Genomic DNA, 22004 nt, shown 5'->3' on the forward strand with positions numbered 1-22004 from the left:
AGGCAAAATGGGCCAACTGTCCTATATATGACTGACTTCGATCACACAGGAACGGCTGGAATAGTTGGAAACAACAGAGAGACAAATAGATGTAGATGCTAGATAAAATGCGTTTGCTTTTAGTTTGAACAGCATGAGTTAAGTAGGATTGTCATTCTACTACATGGTAATGACTGTTACCCAGCCAACCAGAGGGGGAGAGATCCACCCTAACATTAATAAGTAACATTAATCAGAAAGCTGAAAACATAAGATAAAAAGCAGATACCTCTATCAAGAGTTCTACAGTGGAAATCCGACGACTGATAATTGCTGCCACTAGCGGTGTGCAATCCACATTAGCATGGAGCGCAGGCTTAACTGACCTCAAGAGAACCCTAGCCATGCAATTAACATCAACTCCATTCTGAGCATCAAAGGTGTATCAGTAAAGTTGAAATAATGAAGAAATATACAGGTTTAATTTTTCAACATGATTATTAATATTTGACTGCACCTTAAGTAATATGACCACTATATCATCAAAGCCTCTTGAAGAAGCAGTCACTAATGCATGGGTCACAGCTTCAGGCCCAAGCATCTCTGAAGAGACTAGGATTCGAATAGCTTCAGCCTCACCAAAAAGACAAGCTTCTGATAGTGCATCTTCACAAGCCTCCTGGGTGGCCCCTGCCACCAGAAGCATTTCTAGAACATCAGTCTTTCCTTCACGTGCAGCAGCTGTTGTTGCATAACCTAGGAATAACTTCTGATTAACATCAGCTCCAGCCACCTGTGATTTACATAGCATGTAAATATACATATCTATACAATGTTCGATACTACCTTTTTCATCGAAAGATAATAAAGCGCTAAACATAATGAAATACATATGTTGAGGACTTAAGGTTCTGTTATTTTCTTTTTTACAGTTTGTTAATTCCTGAATTAGAAATATTTATCTCAATTTTCCTCGTAGTCTTTTGAGAAAGCAAACACAATGTTATCGGAACATTCAAGAAGTCAAATCGAATTAGCACTAGCTATATTACTCAATATGCTCACCTGGATCAATTGCAACTTTAAGTAACATTCTTGTTATATCTATATTTTGTCACTTTATTGCATGGTTTGGGAAAATAACAAAAAAGCACAAGGTAATATTGACATAATAAATATTCAAAGAGCCTGAATCATAAAGGCTTGTAAAATACAACTCTATAATATCTGTAATTAATTAATATTAGCATTTGAAGGTTTCCTTAGTGTTTTGTGTACACTAGACTGTAAAGCATGGTTATCAAATTATGCATTACAAAATTTAATTTTGTTTTGCACATGCACAGATTTTTGTTTTCAGGAAAATTTGGCCTCAGTCACCGATTATGTTCATTGAGTACACTAGGAGGACGTCTGTAGAGGCCAAACTGAACCTGGACCCTACCTTTTGATGTCTAAGCACATAATAGTAATCCAAGGCTAAAGGGAGACGATTGGAGGAGACATATTTTGTATCGACATATTTGCATTTTGTCAAACAGGCTTATGGTATCGAAGGAACAACAAAAAGTTAGAGAACAAGTCAAATAAAAAACAAACATCATATTAATTGACGTCACTCAATAGGGAGAAAGTAGTGAAGGTGAATTCCAAATGGTTGATGAAGTTGGATTTAAATGCTTGGTTCATTTCGAATTGGCAATGTGCATTTGTCTAGTATCAACTGAAATATCTTTGAGATATTACACTTCGATTGGATTATCAATTGAAAGCAACTGAAAATAAATATGCATGATGCACATGTACATTCAGGTTTTGTGGCTACATTATATGTTTGACAATCATGATAAAATAATTTTGTTCCTTTAGTATTGATCGGAAGAGTGGATGTCATAAATTTGAACATTATGGGACTTTTGATGGAATTCATGAGTTATGATAACACCTCATTATCTTTTAATGCAGCTAGTAGTAATACTATGAGATTCGCAACAAACAGTATTGTTTGGCTAAAACAATTATAAAAGGGCTATCTACTATGCTAAGACCATCTCCAAGCTTCCCTTCGCAAGTCACATTCCCTTCGCGAAGGGATCCTCGTTCCCTTTAGCGCTCTAATAGTTCCTTTCCACGGTTCCTTCTATAAAGGGATTCTCTCTCTCATTCTCTCCACTCCGGGATTCTCTTATTTCCCTTCACGAATCCCTTCGAAGGGAAACTGTTAAAGATAAAGGAAATACATGGTATAAGAATGCAGAGGGGAATAAGGAAGAAAATAAAATGAAGAAAATATAGTTGGAGATTGTCTAACATCACAATGTGTTGAGCCGATACCATCTCCACGGTGCCATCATGCCGGATCAGACTCCTGTTTGGTGCCATCGCACGCTGTCTATGTAGCCAATTAATTTGAAGTGACAACTTATAACTTCATGCCAGTTTCTTTAAGAAGCAGCTAATAAACAAATTGTAGTACATATTGTTCAGTATATGGCCCGTATATATATTTAGGCTATGGCCCATCTCTTCTATATATTGAGACCAAGTCTAATGGATAGTTATGCCTCCAAATATATGATTCCAGTCAAAGTAATATAGTATCATAGCCTTGGTTAGGGTTACCTAATCCTGATCCGTTTTTTAGTCTCTCGTTTGTTAGCCGATTCCTGTTCGGATAGTAGCTGGTCCTGCAACCCGATCACTACTGGAGGATCTATTCAGAGAGCTGATGATAAATCTTGTCATATCACTCATTAGGGTGCACTTTCCACTTCTTGCTTTTCCATACCTGATGTTCCTTTTGTACCTCAATTATCCATAAATCTTCTCTTCGTAGGTCAAGTCACTGACCAATATTGTTTTGTTGGATTGATGCCTCATCTTGTTTTATTCAGGATCTTCAAAACGGGAGTGTGATTGGGACTAGCCGTTGCCATAGAGGATCCCCTAGCCTCTACTTTCTGGACACTTTGTGTCTCCTTTCTTCCGCCAGCTCTACTGATCATGCATCATCTACTACATCGTCATCCGTTTCATCTTTTTTTTCAGTGGCATTATCTTCTTGATCACTTAGGTGGACCGTGTCTGTCTACTTTAGTTTGTCAGGGTCTTTTAGGTCATATGTGCATTAAGTCAACTTTTCATTGTAAGGTTTGTAAGCTTTGTAAACAATTCCAACTCTCATATTCCAGTAGTATTTTCCATTCTACTAAACCTTTTGATCTTATTCATTCTGATGTATAGAGCCATCACCTTTTGTTTCAAAAGGTGGTCATATTTATTATATCATTTTTATTGATGATCATTCTCGATATACTTGGATTTATTTCACGAAGCATCGCTATCGGTTGTGTTCTATATATCTATGTTTTGCTCTTATGGTTCATACTCAATTGTCTACTGCGGCTAAAGTTTTTCTCTATGACTTTGGAGGAAAATATATGTCTCCTGTTTTTCGTCAGTTCCTCACCTCTGACGGCACACTTACTGAGCTCTCATGTCCTAGGGCTCATGCACAAATTTAATTGATGAACGCAAGGATTGCCATCCTATAGAGATTGCTCCCACACTTCTTATTGCATCTTCTGTTCCTCCTTATTTCTAGGGAGAAGCTATTTCTACAACCATCTATCTTATTAACATGTAGCCATCCTTAAAGCTGGCCAAAAAATGCCTGGGTGAGGTCCTTTTTGTTACTCCTCCTAGATACGATCATATTCGGGTTTTCGGATGTACCTACTATTTCTTCCTTGCCCCTCATGAGCGGACTAAGTTGTCTGCCTAGTCGGTTGAGTGTGTTTTCCTTAGATATAGCCTGGAGCATAAGGGTTATCGCTGCTATGATCCCTCCTCTCATCTCATGCGTATTTCTCATGTCAGGACCTTTGTTGAGGACTGTCCCTTTTTCTATAACCCCATCATTCAGCCCTCTTTCTCTCCCATATAGTCCACTTTCTTTCTATGTCTTCCTCCTCCATTTGATGATCACAACTCCGTTCCACTCCTTCTCCTCCGCCTACTCCACCCACATATGATTCGGTCCCAGCCCCTTCATACACTAGCTCTAGATTCAGCTCCTCCACCATATATTCCACCTATCACCCATGTCTATACTCGTCGAACAAAAGTTCCTTCTGATCATCTGTCCATTCCCACCTCTTCGGCCAAACCTGATGCTCCTGTGTTTACTGATTCTGAAGTTGTTAATGAGTTGCCTACTAGTCCCTATTGTAGGGATTAGTGACGTCCTAAAAGGGGGGTGAATTAGAACAATTAGAACTATTTTGGCTCAAAAAATACCACAAGATAAACCTATATCAATTTCTATCTAAATAAGCTCTAAGTTTATCTAGTGTGTCTACTCTACTCATCAAAGAGCTTGCAACCTATCTAAGAAGTTAAATTACAAGTAAGTAATGCGGAAACGTAAATTAGGTAGAGAGAGCAAACTCAGCACAAAGAGTTTTTCCCGTGATATCGATAGCATGAAAGCCACCCCCAGTCCACGTTGGAGCTCCAAAAGGATATGCTCCCGATCGGCACTCGGTTGCGGCTCTTGAGCCAAAAAATCACAAAGATGAGGCTTCCACCCGGATGAGCCACCAAGGCAAGGTTTCACCACTAGCCTCTCTTTCGGTTCCTTACCGCCGTGATCACTTCGGAGCTTGAGTCACCAAGGCAAGGGTCTCCGCGTCCCCGTACATACTTCTCGTCACCGTTCCACACCAAGTCGGAGGGTCAACAAGTGTGCCAACGAGTCACTAAGACTCCAAGGTGCCGATGTACCAAGAGGTACAAGCTTAGATCACTCCTTACTCCACTCTCTAGGTAGCAATCACCTAGCAACACACTCTCTAGGCATATAAGCATTAATCACTCTCTAATCTTGTGCTTAATTACCTTAGATGATCACTTTAAGCACTTTAGTGGCTTGGATGTCTTTTCAGGTGTATATGAACTTCTCCAGACTCCAGCTGCACGCCACACATTCAAATGACTGAGTGGAGGAGTATTTATAGCCTCAAACCTACGCACTAGCCGTTAACCTAACAGCTCTGAAAAGCTGTTAACACTTAATGATCCGGTGATAACATTAGTACATCGGATCATCCGGTGAGTACACTCTCATAAACTAGCCGTTGGAACCACACTCAGGCCACTGTAAACACCAAACACTCTAGTGTAAACTTCTTCTTCATCACCAGACTTTACGGTGAGTTATTTGAGCCATTCGAGCCTCTGCATCTGCTCTGCACAAATTGCTCCGGTGAAGCCTCCATTGTGCACATCTTCATCACCGGACTATCCGGTAGGTTGTCTTCAGCCAACTGACCCAGTACAATAATCTCTGAAAATATTACTCTGCTGAGATGATCTTCAGAGCACTAGACCTTCTGGTGAGGTCACTGCATTCTCCCATTTTTCAACAATGCTCCGGTGCTTGCTTCCGATGTGTTCAAATCAATTACCAGACTATGCAGTGGGGTCTTCTGCTTCTTCTTCCTTTTTGCACTATTTATTGTCTGGTGTGTGCACTTGTATCCATTTTGCACACATGTCACTAAGAAATACTCCGATGTTTAGCAAACACTTGGCACCAGACCTTCCGATAAGGTCAAATGCCTCTGAACATAATGCTCTGACGTGTTCATCTATGTGCACCGGACCATCCGGTGAGTTCATTTCTCCTAGAACTTTTTCAATTCAACTAAACTTTGTCCCGGCTTCGGTGGCTTCTTCATGTATTGCATCCATGAGACCTACTAACATATATTTTTGGCAAACATGTTAGTCCCATTGACTATATTGTCATTAATCACCAAAATTACAAACATAGCCGAATAGAACCATTTTCCCTAAACCCATTATAATATATGTGACAGTGCTACTATTGAGGCTCTTGATATGTGGGGATTCTCCTGTGCGAGTGTTGTTATAGCTGAGGAGCCATCTACTTATCAGGAGGCATTTGGTATTCCTGAGTGGTAGTCTGCTATGTCTGAGAAGCTTGTGGCATTTGATCATATAGGAACTTGGGATCTTGTTCCCTTACCATCTCATGCTATTCCTATCACATGTAAGTGGGTATTTAAAATTAAGATAGTTAGATAGTTCTATTGAGAGATACAAAGCTCCTCTTGTTGTTAGAGGGTTAAGATTATGATGAGACATTTGCTCCTGTTGCTCATATGACCACAGTTTTTACTATGATTGTAGTGGTTGCTACTCCTTCATGAACTATTTCTTAGATGAATGTTAAGAGCACTTTTCTTCATTGTGATTTCCATGAAGTTTATATGCAGCCACACCTAGGTGTTGATGCTCCTTTATGATATGTTTGTCATCTTTGTTGTGCTTTATATGGCCTCAAACAAGCTCTTTGTGCTTGGTTCGAGTGGTTTGTTTCTATCATGAAGTCTGCTGGCTTTTCACCTAGTAACCATGATCCTGCTTTATTTATTTACCTATCTTCTATATTGATGATATGCTGATTACAGAAGATGATATTGATCATGTTGTGTTGGGACCGAAATCCCGGACAGGGTGGACCCTTGCTCACGGAAATGCCGAAGGGTCTACAGGGTGACACGTGCTTGGGGTAGAACTATTTTCACCCACCTCTCGGATACAGTATGGCCCTATTTATAGCTCGTACTCGACCACTCCAAGCATGGTTTACAGTTCCTACCCCTTACCTGCTACATCCTTGGAATATTTGGGGCATTATGGTACAATTAAGCATATTTACATAATCACAACTCTGCTCCGAGCAGTTAAGGTGGGCCCTGCTATCCAGTCGTAGTCTTCGGCTCCGGAAACACGCCGAAGTCTTCTCCATTCCATTGCCACAAGCTGGCCTTCAGCTCCAGATCGAAGACCAGCTGCTACCTTCACCCACTACAGTCAATCAGAACCGCTGGCATGGACTTCAGCTTTTGGCCAAAGGCTCACCACCAGCCTTCGCTAACACGGGAAGCCGAGACTGCGGGCACGCCTACATCCTACGACCGATGGTACTTCACGATCTTCCCTACCTTCACCTGTAATCCCTGAAACGAACATGTAGTGACAAGCAGGTGGACCTTCCGGCAGACTTCGAGCTATCCTCTGAACGGGGGGGGGGGGGGATATCATCCCCAACAACAGCCCCCTACGGGTAAGGTTTATCTTCGATGGGTCGAACCTGTAGTCTTTAAGATGCATCTCAATACCGTCCCCTTCGGCCTGTCGAAGTCTACTGAGGTGGATGCACTTCAGTCAAATAGCCTATTTTTTTTTTACAGTATGACCATGTGGCCCTTGGGTAACTATATTGTTGACATGCATTTAATGCTTTTGATGTATACCGAAGCGTCATTTTCCTCGTCGATTCAGTTCTGATGCGTCTTTTTACCGTACGACGAAACAGTTGTATTCGTTCATTATTTCCGAGCAGGTCTTCGCTTGCCATGCGATGACATGGTTGTTAAAGTGCTGAAATTGTTCAAAGTTTATCTTCACCAGCTCACGCCCAATGCCATAGTAAGGATGGGGCTTTTGCGTGGGCCGCTCGGTCAGAGGGAGCGAGGGCATCAGCCAGGGCCTTCACCACTGCTCATCGGCTTCATCACCAGCCAAAACAAGTGTTTGCCTGGGGAGTCCAGAGCGAGGCGCATTATGGGTGTTTGAATGTCGCCTACCGCACTGGGTTATCCATGCCCGTCGTTGTATACAAGAACAAATGGCCGAGCGACTGGACACAGTGGTGGTTCTACCACAAAGTAGATCACGAAGAGTTTCTTGTTTCAAAATGTGAGGAAGTAAGGGGAAACCGCGCTCTAGACATGTGCTTGAAAGCATCCCAGCAAACAGCTCTGGAAGCCTTCGCCAGGTCTATCCACTCGTGACCTCGTAATGGAGTTTGTAGCCACTAGGGTGTGGCCCCTTAACCGGGATTGGAATATCCCGGAGTTTGGGGAGAAAGGGCCCGAGGGGCTTTGCCGTCCTCATCCTTCCGTGCACGGCTTCACGGGTATACATTTTTTTGCTATTAATTTTTTTTGGTTTTTAACTTCGCTGCCACTTGCTTACGCGTCTTGACCTTTTCCAGATTCATCGGTGTTCGAAGTCGAGGCCAAAGCTACAATGCTTGTTGGAAAATTTACACCGAGTGAAGCCCAGTTATGCGCCGAACAAGGCCTTGTTCGAAGACTCAATCGAGTCTTGGAATATAGGTGTCTTTCGTACCGGGAGAGGCCGAAGGCTAGTGCGGTTCTGCAGGGTCCTGGAGAGGGCTCCCTGGCAGAAGACGCCGGCGAAGAGGTTCCCACCGGAACCTTGAAGAAAAGAAAACAGCCCGAGCGATCGCCGCAGGGAGGCCAAAAAAGAAGGCGCTTGCCCTTCGGAAAAGGCCGCGCGAAGTTGCCTCCGATGCTGTCCACGAAGATGCGTCTCCGGAGGGTTCGGCCACGCCGCGTGATGTGCAAAGGCGAGAGACTCCAGAAGGCACCTAGGATCCCCGTCCTCTGAAGTTGGGGTTTTCACACCGATCAAGGGAAGCTGAGTCGTGCTTAGAGCAACTTGAGAAGGAACTTAGCGCCCTTCGCTCGGAGAAACAAGTGGCTGACGAGGAAGTCAAATACTTGCACCAAAACTTGCAATCCTCTGAAGCGCAAGTGTGTGACCTGCAAGTGCTTTGCACCACAGAGAGCGCTAAGACACAGCGGCTGCAAGAAGAGCTGAGTGAGGCGAAGGCTCTTTCCGAAGATGCTTTAAACGTGCTTAGGGAGCTAGAGCCGAAGGCTGTCGCTGCATGAGAAGCTATCAACAATAATTTCGATGGGATTGGTGCCTCGGCCACGCCCCCCAACACACAACATTGTCGGGTTGGGTGGTCTTATAAGTTGGATTAATGAAACCAGCGGGAGCCTTCTCCCAGCCGTTCAGTTATATGGCAACTTTTGCGCGATGGTTGTCGCCCGAAGCCTTGTCCAGTCGATTGAAATGATGGGTTGTGACCATCATACCGTGCTTCAAAAGTCCACCTTCTGGTACCCGATGGACATGTCGACTTCGGCCGTTACGAGGGTGTTGAAGGCCACTGCCCAATCGTTTATCACCAATTATTGGTGCAAACATGGTCGCGAGCTCGCCCTCCGAGAAGCGGAGATCAACCACCAGCGAGTACGTTGCTTCATATCAACGGTTTTGTTGTCTTCTTGGTCGTGCACTCTTTTAAGAAATATTTCTTTTGTAGGCGAAGGCGAGGGATGATCTCTTGTCTAAAGCTACCGCCGCGGCGGCCAAAGAAACCGGGAAGGTGGGATGACTCAGCGCGAAGCGTCATTTTATTTATTGAGTTTTCCTTATCTGATGGGGCGATGTATCATACATTGACGATGTAATATATAATATTATATTTGTTAAAAAATGTTTTTGACTTGTTGCGCTCCCTGCGCAGGTCCTCCCTTCGGACACTGCGCATGTAGCCGAAGAGGCTGTCCCCGTTACCATGATGAGGGACAATTTTTTTGTGTCTTGGTCTTGCTGGGAATCGTTTCACTATTGTCATCCGGATGTTGAGTTCGAGCGGTACTGGCATGCGAAGTGTAAGGCATACGATGCCATGAATACTAGGACTAAAGCATTTTGGAAATCTTTTAGCCCTTCGGCATTAGTTAACCGCCGAGCTGAGCGCAACTTGCGCTGTACTGCGCGCGGAGACGTCGAGCGTCCGCCTATGCTCATTGAGCCGAAGATTGATCCCGAAGACGACGACGGGCTCCCACTTCACCAGCTATAGCTTTGCTACCGCCGTGGGCCCTCTTCGCAACTAGTTGAACACACCAAAGGCGAAGATGCCCTTCGTGTGTCTCCATCAGCTTCGACTCATGTTGGGTCCCCTTTGGACCCAACCATGCGTTTTCATGCAAGTCAAGGCATAGGCTTTCAATTTGTTTTTAGTCGGTGGTATAAGGATTTTATTGGTCCTGACATTGACCGCTTTGCGGAATAAAGGGTCATTTACTTTGGTGGCACTGCGCTTGAAGTGACATTGTGGCGTTTTGCAATGCTTTCGGATGTTAGGAATGCTTTCTCGCTTACTTGAGCGAAGTCTTCTTCGGTGAATGATATTCTCGATTATTTATTTGGGGTGAAGCTTTAGCAGCGATGAATTTTTAAGATTGGATAGCGCCATTTCCCTGATTTTTCACAGCAGCTACCTGCGACTGCCAGAGAAGTGCTTTTTCGAGAATGTCGTCCCCCCCCCCCCCCGATTTTTGGTCGCAAGTATCTTCGGCTGATAAAAATTTATTATTTTTGTTTGAGAGCAGGCGTCACCTTCTGTTATGTCAAGCGACACTTCGGCTTTTATTTCGAAGGTTCGTTTTTCCTTCAGTGCGGGAGCAGGCACTCTTAGCCCCCGACTTTTTAGCTCAAAGTGCGTCACCTTCTCTTAGGTCGAGCAACACTTCGACCTTTATTCCAAAGGTTCATTTTTCCTTCGATGCAAGAGCAGGCACTCTTAGCCCCCGACTTTTTAGCTCGAAGTGTGTCGCCTTCTCTTAGGTCGAGCGACACTTCGGCCTTTTTTATTTATTTTTCAAGGTCAAAAGTGTACGTCTTTTTCATTGACACTTTGCACCTCTAGTTGTGCCGTCTATTTGCGGCCCTTCACTCGTCGATTGGTGTGCCACCCTGCTCTGAGAGGCTGGCACACTTTGATGACAAGTTATCAATACTTAGAACAAGCGATCTTTTCTGGGGGTATTTCTACTATATCGATGTTTACAAGGGTTCCTGCCTCGTTAAAAATCTTACGCCCTAACGAAGGGGTCCCCCTGTGAGGAAAAGAGTGCAGTTCCCATACAATTTGATTATATGAAATTAAAAATTGCATAAAGAAAATTACACAAACTTCACTTTTGCACAGACTCGTTGCCGAGATGCGCGAAGGCCTCCATCGCTGTTACGCATAGAACTTGCGAAGGTTGTCCGCATTCCAAGTATGCGGTAGCTCCTCGCCCTCCATATTAGCCAAGTGATATGAGCCGGGTCTTAACGACCTTTTGACTAAGAAGGGACCGTCCCATTTGCTCTGTAGTTTTCCCACCGGTGAGGTATTACCGAGTCTTCGCAGCACCAAATCTCCCGAGACGAAGTTCTTTACGTATATCTTCTTGTCTCTCCACTTTCTTGTCTCCTCTTGATACCTTCCCAAATTTTTGGTGGCTTGCAATCTCACTTCCTCAAGGGCATCCTTTGACGTTGACTTTTCGCATTGCTCTGGTTCATTTACGACCCTAAATGATTTGTTCTTGCATTCTTCTGATGTCATTGCCTCCTCTCCGAAGAGGAGGCGAAACGGTGTGAAACCAGTTGGTCTTGCTACTGTTGTTCTTATAGACCATAAGACTTTGGGCAACTCTTCGACCCATTTCCCTTTGGTCAGGCCCTGCAGGTGCTTCGTGACACCAGTGAAGATGATGCCGTTTGCTCTTTCGACGGCTCCATTAGACTGTGGGTGGTATACAGATGCGAAAAGGACTTTGATCCCCAGTCCTTCGCAAAATTGTCTGAATCCTGTACTGTCAAATTGGGTCCCGTTGTCTACTGTTACTTTGCGCGGGACTTTGAAACGGCATATGACGTTCTGGCACAGGAATTTCTGGATATTTTGAGATATTATGTTTATGAGCGGCATTGCATCCACCCATTTGGAGAAGTACTCAACCGCAACGATGGCATATCGCAAATTTCCTGGAGCGGCTGGCAGCTGGCCGATAATGTCAATGCCCCAACGCGTTACGGCTAAACTGGTGGGATTAGTTGTGTTTTTGCTGAAGGCTTGCTTGACCCCTTTGCCCAGAACTGACACTGTTGACAACTTCGGACTATGTAATCCGCATCACTGATCGCCTTCAGCCAAAAGAAGCTCTGTCTGTATACTTTTCCAACTAAGGCTCGTGTACCCACATGTGAACCACACAGTCCACCGTGAATTTCTTTTAGTCGATTTTGTCCTTCTTCCTAGGATATGCATCGCAACCATGGTGCACAGACTCCAGCCTTGTACAAATTGTTTCCCATAATTTTGTAATTTCTAGCTCTCTGGGCCATACGCTTACCTCAACATTATCCTCGGGTTTGTGATAACCACGAAGATAAGCCATTATCGGAGAGCGCCAATCTTCACTTTCGATCATAGCAACGGAACGCGCTGGTCACGAAGTGTTGTCGGCGGCTAGCTCGGTTAGCTTTTGGTAGAATACATCTTGTGGTATAGGTAGATTTTGCGCAGCGGCTTTGGCTAGCTCATCTGCTTCGAAGTTGTCATTTCTCGATATATTCTTGACTGTGAACCCCAGGAAGTACTTTTCCATTCTTCGGACTACTGCCTTATACTTAACAAGCTCTGGTTCTTTTGCCTGAAACGTCTTGTCGATTTGGCTTGCTATTACCTTGGAGTCTGTTTTAACCAGCACCCTTCGGGCACCCAAAGCCTTCGCCTTGCGAAGTCCAAGGAGGACAACTTCATACTTCGCGGTATTATTTGTAGACCAAAATTCTAATCTGGTGGCATATCTTAACTTTGCGCCCGAAGGTGAGGATAATACCGCAGCCACGCCTGCTCCTGTAGCTCCCCACACCCTAGCGCAATACGCGATCCAGACCGGTTCTGACGGTTCTTCTTCTGGGGCTTCGGTTAGTGGAATCCATTCTGCTACGAAATCTGCTAACGCTTGCAATTTCAACGATGTTCTTGCCACAAAAACAATCATGAATGGGGCGACTTCTGCTGCCCATTTCGCCATTCTTCCTATAGCTTCTCTGTTCTCAAATATGTCATGAAGGGGCAGGGAAGTTGGTACTGTGATCTTGTGAGCTGTGAAATAATGGTGAAGCTTGCGAGATGCCATGACGAGTGCCTATGCTACCTTTTCCAGTTCGGTATAGAGCCTCTTTGGGCTTGCGAGAGCTCCTGACACATAGTATATTGGGAACTGTCGTAATTTGTTGTCTTCGTGTCTTTCCTGAACGAGTACAGCGCTCACTACCAAAGGGGATGCCGCTATGTATAACAACAAATTTGCTCCTGGATCGGGGCTGGAAAGGGTTATGAGCTTCACCAGATAGTTTTCAATTCATCGAAGGCTTCTTGTTGCTCCGCACCCCATCTGAATAGGTTGGAGCTTTTCAACATTTTGAAGAAAGGTAGACTTTGCTCTGCAGATTTTGTAATGAACCAGTTTAGTGCTGCTAACCTCCCTGCCAAGCGTTGTGCTTGCTTTCTTTTTTGTGGAGGTTTCATATTATCGCCTCTATCTTTTGGGGTTCCACATCGATGCCTCTCTTCGACCCCAAGAACCCTAATAGTCTTCCGGATTGTACTCCGAAGGCGCACTTTTCTGGATTCAATCTTAGTCCCACCCTTCGCAAGCTTCCAAATGTGTCACGCAGGTCTTCGAGATGCTGGCTTCTTCTTGCACTTTTGTCCACTATGTCATCAACGTAAGCTAGGACATTTCGCCCTACCTGTGAGCTTAGCACTGTTTGCACCAACTTGGTGAAGGTTGCGCCAGCATTTCGGAGTCCGAAGGGCATCCTCACAAAGCAGTGTATGCCGAAGGAGGTCCTGAAACTCATCTTCTCCTCATCTTCCTTTACCATCCAGACCTGGTGGTACCCCGAGTATGCATCTAGCAAACTTAACATCTCTCAAACAGCCGCGGAATCCACCAGCTGATTGATTCTAGGTAATGGGAAATCATCCTTCAGACAAGCCATGTTCAAGTCTGTGAAGTCAACGCACATTCTCAACTTCCCGTTGCTTTTCTTGACTAACACTGGGTTAGCTAGCCACTCTGAGTGCAACACTTCACGTATCACTCCGGCATCGAGCAGCTTTTTTACCTCAGCCTTTGCTGCTTCTTCCCTTTCACTCGAAGCTTTTCTAAGCTTTTGCTTCCTTGGCTTCGCATTGGGATCTACATTTAAGCTGTGCTGAATGATTTCCCTACTTACTCCTTGTAGGTCCTTCGGAGACCAAGCAAAGACATCCTCATTGCTGCGGAGAAACATTATGAGTTGTTGGTGGTCCCCCTCTGGGGCCTCCGCTCCTATGGTGACCTTTTTATCTGGTTTTTCTTGATGTAGTGGCACTATTCTGGTTGCTCCCTCCGATACAGCCTTCGCTGCTTTGTTCATCTTCGGCTGGATATCGCTCTCCTCTCGATTTACCGAAGGTTCCGTCACCATGTGGACATTTCGCCGTCCTGGAGTGATTCCCACTTCGATTCGTCGGGCCACTCGCTGGTCTCCAAGCACCGTTATGACGCCTCCAGGACCAGGCATCATCATTCAGAAATACACGTGGTGCAGTATTGCTACCAATGTGTTCAAGACTCCCCTACCAAGTATCGCATTGTATGGGTAATTAATTTCAACCACATCGAAGGTAATATCTTCGGTCAGAAAATTCGTCCCTTCGCCAAATGACACTGGGATTGTTATCTTTCCCAGAGCGTTGATTGCATTCCCGCCGAAGACTTGTAATGGTCATCCAACTTGATTCAGGGATGTAGACCCATTTTGTCGAAGGCATCCGCGAAGATGATATCTGCTGAGCTTCTTCCATCTATCAAGATTCTATGCACTTCATTTCCCGAGATGTTTGCTGTGATAACGAAGGCATTTGTGTGTGGGTGATCTAAGACCCTCATGTCATCTTGCGAGAATGTAATGGGAACGTTGGACCACCTTGAATGAATGTACGTTGGCCCCACACCAACGTGGTTGACCCTTCGCACGTATTTTTTTCGCTATCTGTTAGATTCTGTCTGTTGGTTAGATCCTCCTGAGATCGCTAACACCACATTGTATGCAAGATTTACCGTGTTCATGGACTTACTGCTCTCTGGTTGTGCTTCGATCGCAGGCCTTGGTGGTGGCGGAGGTAGCTCCCCTTGGAGGGTCATTTGCCTCATTTGATACAGCTGAGCCGAGGCTGCAGAGGCATATTGTGGTGCCAGCATCAGTCGCCATTGGTTGGCAGACGTCGTGCTCGGGTTGGGGTTTTCCAATGCTTCCTTCTCCTAAAACTTGCTACGTGGTGAATGGTTCTTGCTTGAACGAAGGATTGCTTCGCCAAGCTCTCTTTCATGGCCATGACCTGTGAGCACTGCTTGGTCCTGTGGCCGACCCCTTCACCATGCAGCTCGCAGTAAAACATGATCGGGTCCAGCGGGACTCGTCCACCTCGGCCTCCGCGGCCCCTTCCTCTACTGGTTCGGCCTCCTCGAGTAGCCGCACTTTGAGCTTCACCTGCCACTTGAGCGACTTCAAATGGGCTGGAGTCTATCCAATTGACTTCTTTTTGCCTTGTATAGTCAGATGCTTTGGATTTCCTCGCTTGCCGCAATCTGTCTCTAGGGTTGCTAGTGCTTGCCTCTCTGGCTGATGCATTTGTTTTTATTGTTTTGGAGGCTATCATTTGATTTTTCCTTCGAAGATGATCGAGCTTAGATCTCGCGTATTCTTCCATCTTATTGAGCAGCTCTTGTACACTCCCGGGTCTTTTTCTTTTAAGCTTTCCTACTAATAGTCCCCCTCTGAAGCCTTGTATTGCCGCATTGATGATTGTGTCTTCGCTCAGCCCCTTCACTTGGCAACGTATGTGCTTGAATTGGTGCATATAGCTCTGCAATGTTTCTGTTGGTTATTGCTTTAGTGCGAAGAGGTCACTTGTGGTGATCTTGTCTGCCCGATTTCCCTAAAAGTTGCTGTACAGGGCATTACGCAATTGCTCCCATGAGTATATGGATCCCAGGGGCAACGTAGAGTACCAAGATCTTGCTATCCCTTTTACAGCCAATACGAAGGCCTTCACCAATGTTGCACCGTCTCCTCTGGCAGACTCGACAACCGCTTCGAAGCTCATTACGAATTCCCTTGGGTCTAACTCCCCATCAAACATTACTACTCTAGGCATTTTGAAGCTCACTGGTCACGGCTGGTTATGCAGATCCATGGCTAGCCGAGATTCTGGGTCTCCCACGGACGACCGCCACCGAAGGTCCTGCGAAGCTCATGCCGTGTCTTCGGGCGGTGTCACTTGGCGAGACATTCCCTCTGCTCGGTGTATTATATTGATTTCCTCTTGCATTTTTTTCCAATGTTTTCCTAGCTTCCTCTGCCCGTCTTTGATAGTCTGCAGCTTTTCGGCTCACTGCCAGGCTATCTAACGTGCGCTTCTTCTGCACAATCTCCCTTTCCAGCTCTTCAGCCTCTAGCCTGGCTGTCCCTTCCTCCTGTGTTTCGTCTTTGTTTTCATATTCTGCGAAGTCATCCAAGTCTTCCCACTCTTCATCCCGCACCTTCCCCCCTTCTTTTGCCGAAGGCTCGAAGCGTGCACGATCGCTTGTTTCCGTGACCCGCACCGGCTCCGCATTTATCTGGACGGCTTCTCCATTTCTGTCATCAATGCTTCCAGGTGGCACTACTTCAACGCCGTAGCATTGCTTGCGTCCGCCCGAAGCTCTGCCGGCCGAAGCATTGCTCGACCCTGGCAGCGCCAAAGGGGGTCTTTCGACCGAAGCCACAGCCACAGCCGAAGGTTCTGGCAGTGCCTTCACTGTACCGATTAGCTTCGTCTTCTTAGGTGGCATGGCTTTGATGGGTTCGATCCCCGCGGTTAGCGCCAACTGTTGGGACCAAAATCCCGGATAGGGTGGACCTTCGCTCACGGAAATGCCGAAGGGTCCACAGGGTGACATGCGCTTGGGGTAGAACTATTTTCACCCACCTCTCGGATACAGTATAGCCCTATTTATAGCCTATACTCAACCACTCTAAGAGTGGTTTACAGTTCCTACCTGTCGGTGGGTGAACACCGCAAGCGGGGATCCTGAGGGACCCCCTTTGAGATTCGGCCGGGGGACTGATTCTGGATCTACCTCGTACGTGGATTTAATGCGAATGTATGAGATCTAGGTGGGATGGATGATCGTCTACTAGTGAGAGTAAATGCTCAAGGGATTTTAGACAGGTTCGGGCCACACGGAGCGTAATACCCTATTCCTGTGTATATGATGTGCTATTAATGCTCTTGGAATGCCTTTTTCTGGATCTCTGTGTTACAAGGTTTTTTGTCTAAGTCTTGAGCTTCAGTCTTCAAGTTCCGATCTCTCTGAGCTTCTACTTGGCTTGGACTTCTTCGACCTCTCTCCGTCTGTGTAGTGCACCCCCCGTTTTATCCTATCGGCGGAGGCTTGGTGTGCCCAGGACGGGGGCACGAGTTCCCATGAGCCATAAATGGAAAGCAACCATTATGAGGCTACAGTTTGATGTTACAGGGGTTAAAAATGCGCCTTCGGCCGGTCTCATCGCCCAACACGCCCAACTTTTAGCAAGTGCACCGGGGGGGCACTGGGCAGCCACCGAACTGCCCTGCATGCTCGCTCGGTCAGAGCACGTCTGACACAACAAGGGGGCAGGTGATACTCCTCGAGCCCAGTGACGATATCTCCAAGTCGTTTTCCTTATGGGCCCTGCAGGGTGACGTGCGAGAGGACCCATCGCATTAAATGTCCCCATGCCTTCCTGCCAAGCGGTGGCTGGGACTGACGTACTCTGTACAACAGGCGTGGGGGGGAGTGGTTGGATGTGACTGGCCATGCTCCCTCTTAAATGCAGCATCGAGACTCCCACCGATTGACACCTCACCATGGAGCCTTTGTGGGGTCCACCAGCAAGGGGCTTCTCAGGTCCTCGGGGAACTCTGGATACTCGGGGACCACTATTTATGGCCCCGAGCGCCCTCTCCTGGAACTGGCTCTTCTCGGGTCCTCAGGGAACTTTGGGTACTCGGGGCCAACTGTTCATGGCCCCGAGCACCCCTCTCGGAACTGCCTCTTCTCGGGTCCTCAGGGAACTATGGGTACTCAGGGACCACTGTTCATGGCCCCGAGCACCCCTCCTGGAACTGCCTCTTCTTGGGTCCTCAGGGAACTCTGGGTACTCGGGGACCACTGTTCATGGCCCCGAGCACCCCTTCCGGAACTGGCTCTTCTCGGGTCCTCGGGGAACTCTGGGTACTCGGGGACCACTGTTCATGGCCCCGAGCACCCCTCCCAAAACTGGCTCTTCACAGCCCTCGGGGAGGTGGTCTCCGATGGATGGTGCCACGTGGCAATCTGCTGTCCTAACCTCAGGACTCGAAAGCGTCTTGGAGAGTTGTAGGCCAGTAAAAACCTTGCCGAAAGGCCTTTCGGACTAGCGTGCGGAATGATGCATGTCCACCGCACTCGCCCTCGTGGATCTCAGTGAGAAGCTCACTACCTTCTGCCCGGGTGATGCATTTCAGGAGGACACCGTCCGTGCCGCGCCGGTAGAGATCCCCATCTACAATGGCATAGTGTTTGGATTACTGTGCAATCCTCTCCATAGAGGCATCATCCTCGGGAAGGATATTTTCTTTCAAGTACCCTCGGATCTCGTCGATCCACAAGGCCTCCTGAGAACTACGGGCAAGCGCTGCGCACTCGCTGGGTGGCGGCACCCTGACGGGACTTCCCACTAAGGGTGCGACATGGGTTCCCCCAACTAGGCTCGAGGGTTCCCCTTCATCCTGGTCGGCAGGCAGGACGGATGGCCGTGTGAGCCTTTCTTCAAAGGTTTCGGCTGGGACGTGTGCCCGGGCAAAGGCCAGGCGGGAGAGGTCATCGGCCAGAGCGTTGTCGCGGTGAGGTATGTGCCACAGCTCCAGGCCGTCGAAGTGCCTCTCCAGCCTCCTGACTTCCGTCACGTACGCCGCCATCTGCGGGTCTGCGCACTGGTATTCCTTGGATACTTGGTTGACCACTAGCTGGGAGTCTCCCTTAACGAGCAGCCGCCGGATCCCGAGACCCACCGCTGCTCGGAGGCCAGCGATGAGGCCCTCGTATTCCGCCATATTGTTGGTCACTCGGAAATGCAACTGCACGACATACTGGAGTACTTCACCCATTGGGGAGGTGAGCACCACTCTAGCCCCCGCGCCTTTCAGCGTGAGGGAGCCGTCAAAGTGCATGACCTAGTACCTGGGCCCATCTTGCTTGGGGTATGCGGACAACTTTTCATTGTCGATCTCGAGGACCGGCGTCCACTCTACCACGAAGTCGGCCAGAGCCTGGCTTTTGATTGCTTGGCGGCTGACGAAGTGCAGATCAAATTTTGCGAGTTCAACCGCCCACTTGACGATACGCCCAGTGTGCCTTCTCGGTTCCACAGGATCGGCCCTAGTGGGTATGTGGTTACCACCGAGACCTTGTGCACCTGGAAGTAGTGACACAGCTTCCTGGAAGCGATGAGCACTATATAAAGCATCTTCTGGGCTTAGGGGTATCTCGTCTTGGCGTCACGGAGGACTTCACTGACGAAGTACACTGGTTGCTGTATCCGGTGGGCCCGGACTGCGGCCTCGCCTGAGGACTGGTCATAGCCCCCGAGCCCGACGAAGTGGTAGGGGCTGGCCGAGGTCTCAGGCTTGACTCCCTGGTCAGAAGGGGCCGAGGTCTTGGGCTCGACTCCCTGGTCAGGAGGGGCCCCGAGACCTGTATGTTGCTCGGGGGCGGCCGGGAGCTCGGACCCAACACCTTGCCCCGAGCACTCGTCACGCTCCACCACCAGTACCATGCTCATGACCTGAGGAGTGGCCAAGATGTAGAGCAATAAAAGCTCGCCCTCGGAGGGGGCCACCAGTACGGGCGGTAAGGTGAGATACTTCTTCAAGTCCTGGAAGGCCTGCTCGGCCTCCGGTGTCCAGTCAAAATGACCGATCTTCTTCAGCAATTTGAAGAGCGGGAGCCCTCGCTCCCCGAGCTTGGAGATGAAGCGCCCTAGGGCCGCCATGCAGCCAGTGAGGCGCTGGACCTCTTTGAGTCGAGCAGAGGGACGCATCTACTCGATGGCCTGGATCTTCTCCGGATTGGCCTCGATCCTTGGCTGGAAACCAAGAAACCGAGGAGCTTGCCCACGGGTACCCCGAAAACACACTTCTCGGGGTTGAGCTTCAGGCGGGTGGTGCGGAGACTATTGAAAGTCTCGGCTAAGTCTTCGAGCAGGGTGGCCTGGTCTCAGGACTTGACCACGAGGTCGTTGACATAAGCTTTGATGTTGCGACCAACCTGCGTATTAAGGGTAATGCGCACGGCTCGCTGGAATGAAGATTCAGCGTTGCGTAAACCAAAAGGCATTGACACATAGGAATAAGTCCCCACCGGAAAAATAAAAGATGTTTTTTCTTCGTCCTGCTTGGCCATGCGAATTTGGTGATAACCCGAATTTGCATCTAGAAAACACAAAAGATCGCACCCCGCGGTGGAATCGACTATCTGATCTATGCGGGGTAAAGGAAAAGGGTCTTTTGGACAAGCCTTGTTGAGGTCGGTGTAGTCGACACACATCCTCAGCTTGCCGTTGGCCTTCGGGACGACGACGGGATTTGCTAGCCACTCTGGGTGGAGGACTTCTCGGATGAAGCCAGCGTCGAGGAGCTTGCTGACTTGCTCCCGGATGAACTCCTGATGCTCGGGCGCCTACCGACGGATCTTCTGCCTCACCGGTCGTGCGTCTGGTCGCATAGCAAGGTGGTGCTCGATCACCTCCCTAGGGATCCTGGGCATATCTGATGGCTGCCATGCAAACACGTTGGCGTTAGCTCGGAGGAAGGTGACGAGCGCGTTTTCCTATTTGTCACCCAGGTCACCACCGATTTGGATGAAGAGGGTCTTGAGCCCCTTGGGTGTCCTTCGACCTCAGCCCGAGTAGAGACCAAGGCCGAGTATAAATGCTCAGCACAGGAGACGGCGCTGCCGGTCTCGGCGGGCACGGAGATGGGGCTGGCAGGGCCCGGCATCTTGACCGTGAGGTAGGCGTAGTGTGTCACCACCATGAACCGGGCGAGCGTCGGGCACCCGAGGATTGCATTGTAGGGGAGAGGGACTTCCACGACATCAAAGACGAGATTCTCCGTCCGGAAATTGTCCCGGCTCTCGAAGGTGATGGGCAGCTCGACTTGCCCGAGGGGTAGTGTCTGTCCTGGCGTCACCCCATAAAAGGGGAGGGACGGCTTTAGGTGCCTCGAAGGCACCTGCAGCTTCTTGAATGCCTCCTGGGACATGAGGTTCAAGCCTGCGCCCCCATCGATCAGCACTCCGCTGACCTTCACATTGCAGATGGTGGGGGACACTACCAGAGGTAGTCGCCCCACCCCTGACTGAAGGTGATCGGGGTCTCTGACCACTTCAGAGGCCTTGCGGCCGCAGCGCTCAGAGTTGCTGAGCACACCTCACGCCGCATTGTCTTGACGCAGCGACAAGAGGAGGGCATGTATGTGCCTCCATCGATGAAGGCGACAGTGTGCTAGGGCTCTTGGAACCCGAGCTCTTGATTTTCAGGAGCGGCCTTGTTGTTGCCACCCCTGCGGCGCTCCTCGCGCTCCTTCTGGCGCCGCTCCACGAGGCCCTTGACCAATCGGCACTTAGTGAGGTCATGCCAGTCAGTTTGGTGGATTTCACACCATTTTCCCGGCTCGAGCTTCGCGGGAGCGGGCTTCTTGTCGACAGCCGCCCGGCGTGTTGGCCTGAGGGCAGCGCCCTCCGCCAGCACGACAGGGGCAGTGTCACGCTTCTTCCTCGTTTTCTTTTCCCACTTGTTAGAGCAGGAATGACCTGCTTTGTCGGCAGCGGGCTGCTCAGGGCGCGGGACATGCCACGCCTGAGCCTCTACCGCCTTGGCGCACTTGTCGGCCAGTGCGAAAAGCTCCGCAGTGGTCTCGACCTCATGCGTACATAGCTTCTCGAGCATCCTTATGCTCGTCGCAGACGCCCTACCGAAAGGCGACAATAATGGCATGGGGGGTGATCTGCGGGATGGTGTTGCGAACTTGGCGGAAACACTGTATGAAGCGCCTCAGCATCTCCCCCTCTTGCTGCTTAACGGAATTCCAAGCCGGCGGCACGTGAAAGTGCCCTGAAAATTAGCCACAAATTGGTGGCACAGATCAT

The 22004-nt window shown here is 48.4% G+C and overlaps 1 protein-coding gene across 1 annotated transcript in view; it reads right to left on the reverse strand.

Moving 5' to 3' along the window:
- The window catches only part of LOC133922150 (uncharacterized), a 29795-nt gene that overhangs the window by 2078 nt on the left and 5713 nt on the right, over positions 1–22004 (reverse strand). The window contains exons 2-3 of the mRNA XM_062367350.1: positions 497–772; positions 269–406 (exon numbers count right to left, since the gene is read on the reverse strand). Coding sequence (XP_062223334.1) covers positions 269–406; positions 497–772 — 414 coding nt within the window. The remainder of the gene's footprint in view (positions 1–268; positions 407–496; positions 773–22004) is intronic.

The sequence above is a fragment of the Phragmites australis genome, chromosome 6 (assembly GCF_958298935.1).
Source record: "Phragmites australis chromosome 6, lpPhrAust1.1, whole genome shotgun sequence".
NCBI lineage: Eukaryota > Viridiplantae > Streptophyta > Magnoliopsida > Poales > Poaceae > Phragmites > Phragmites australis.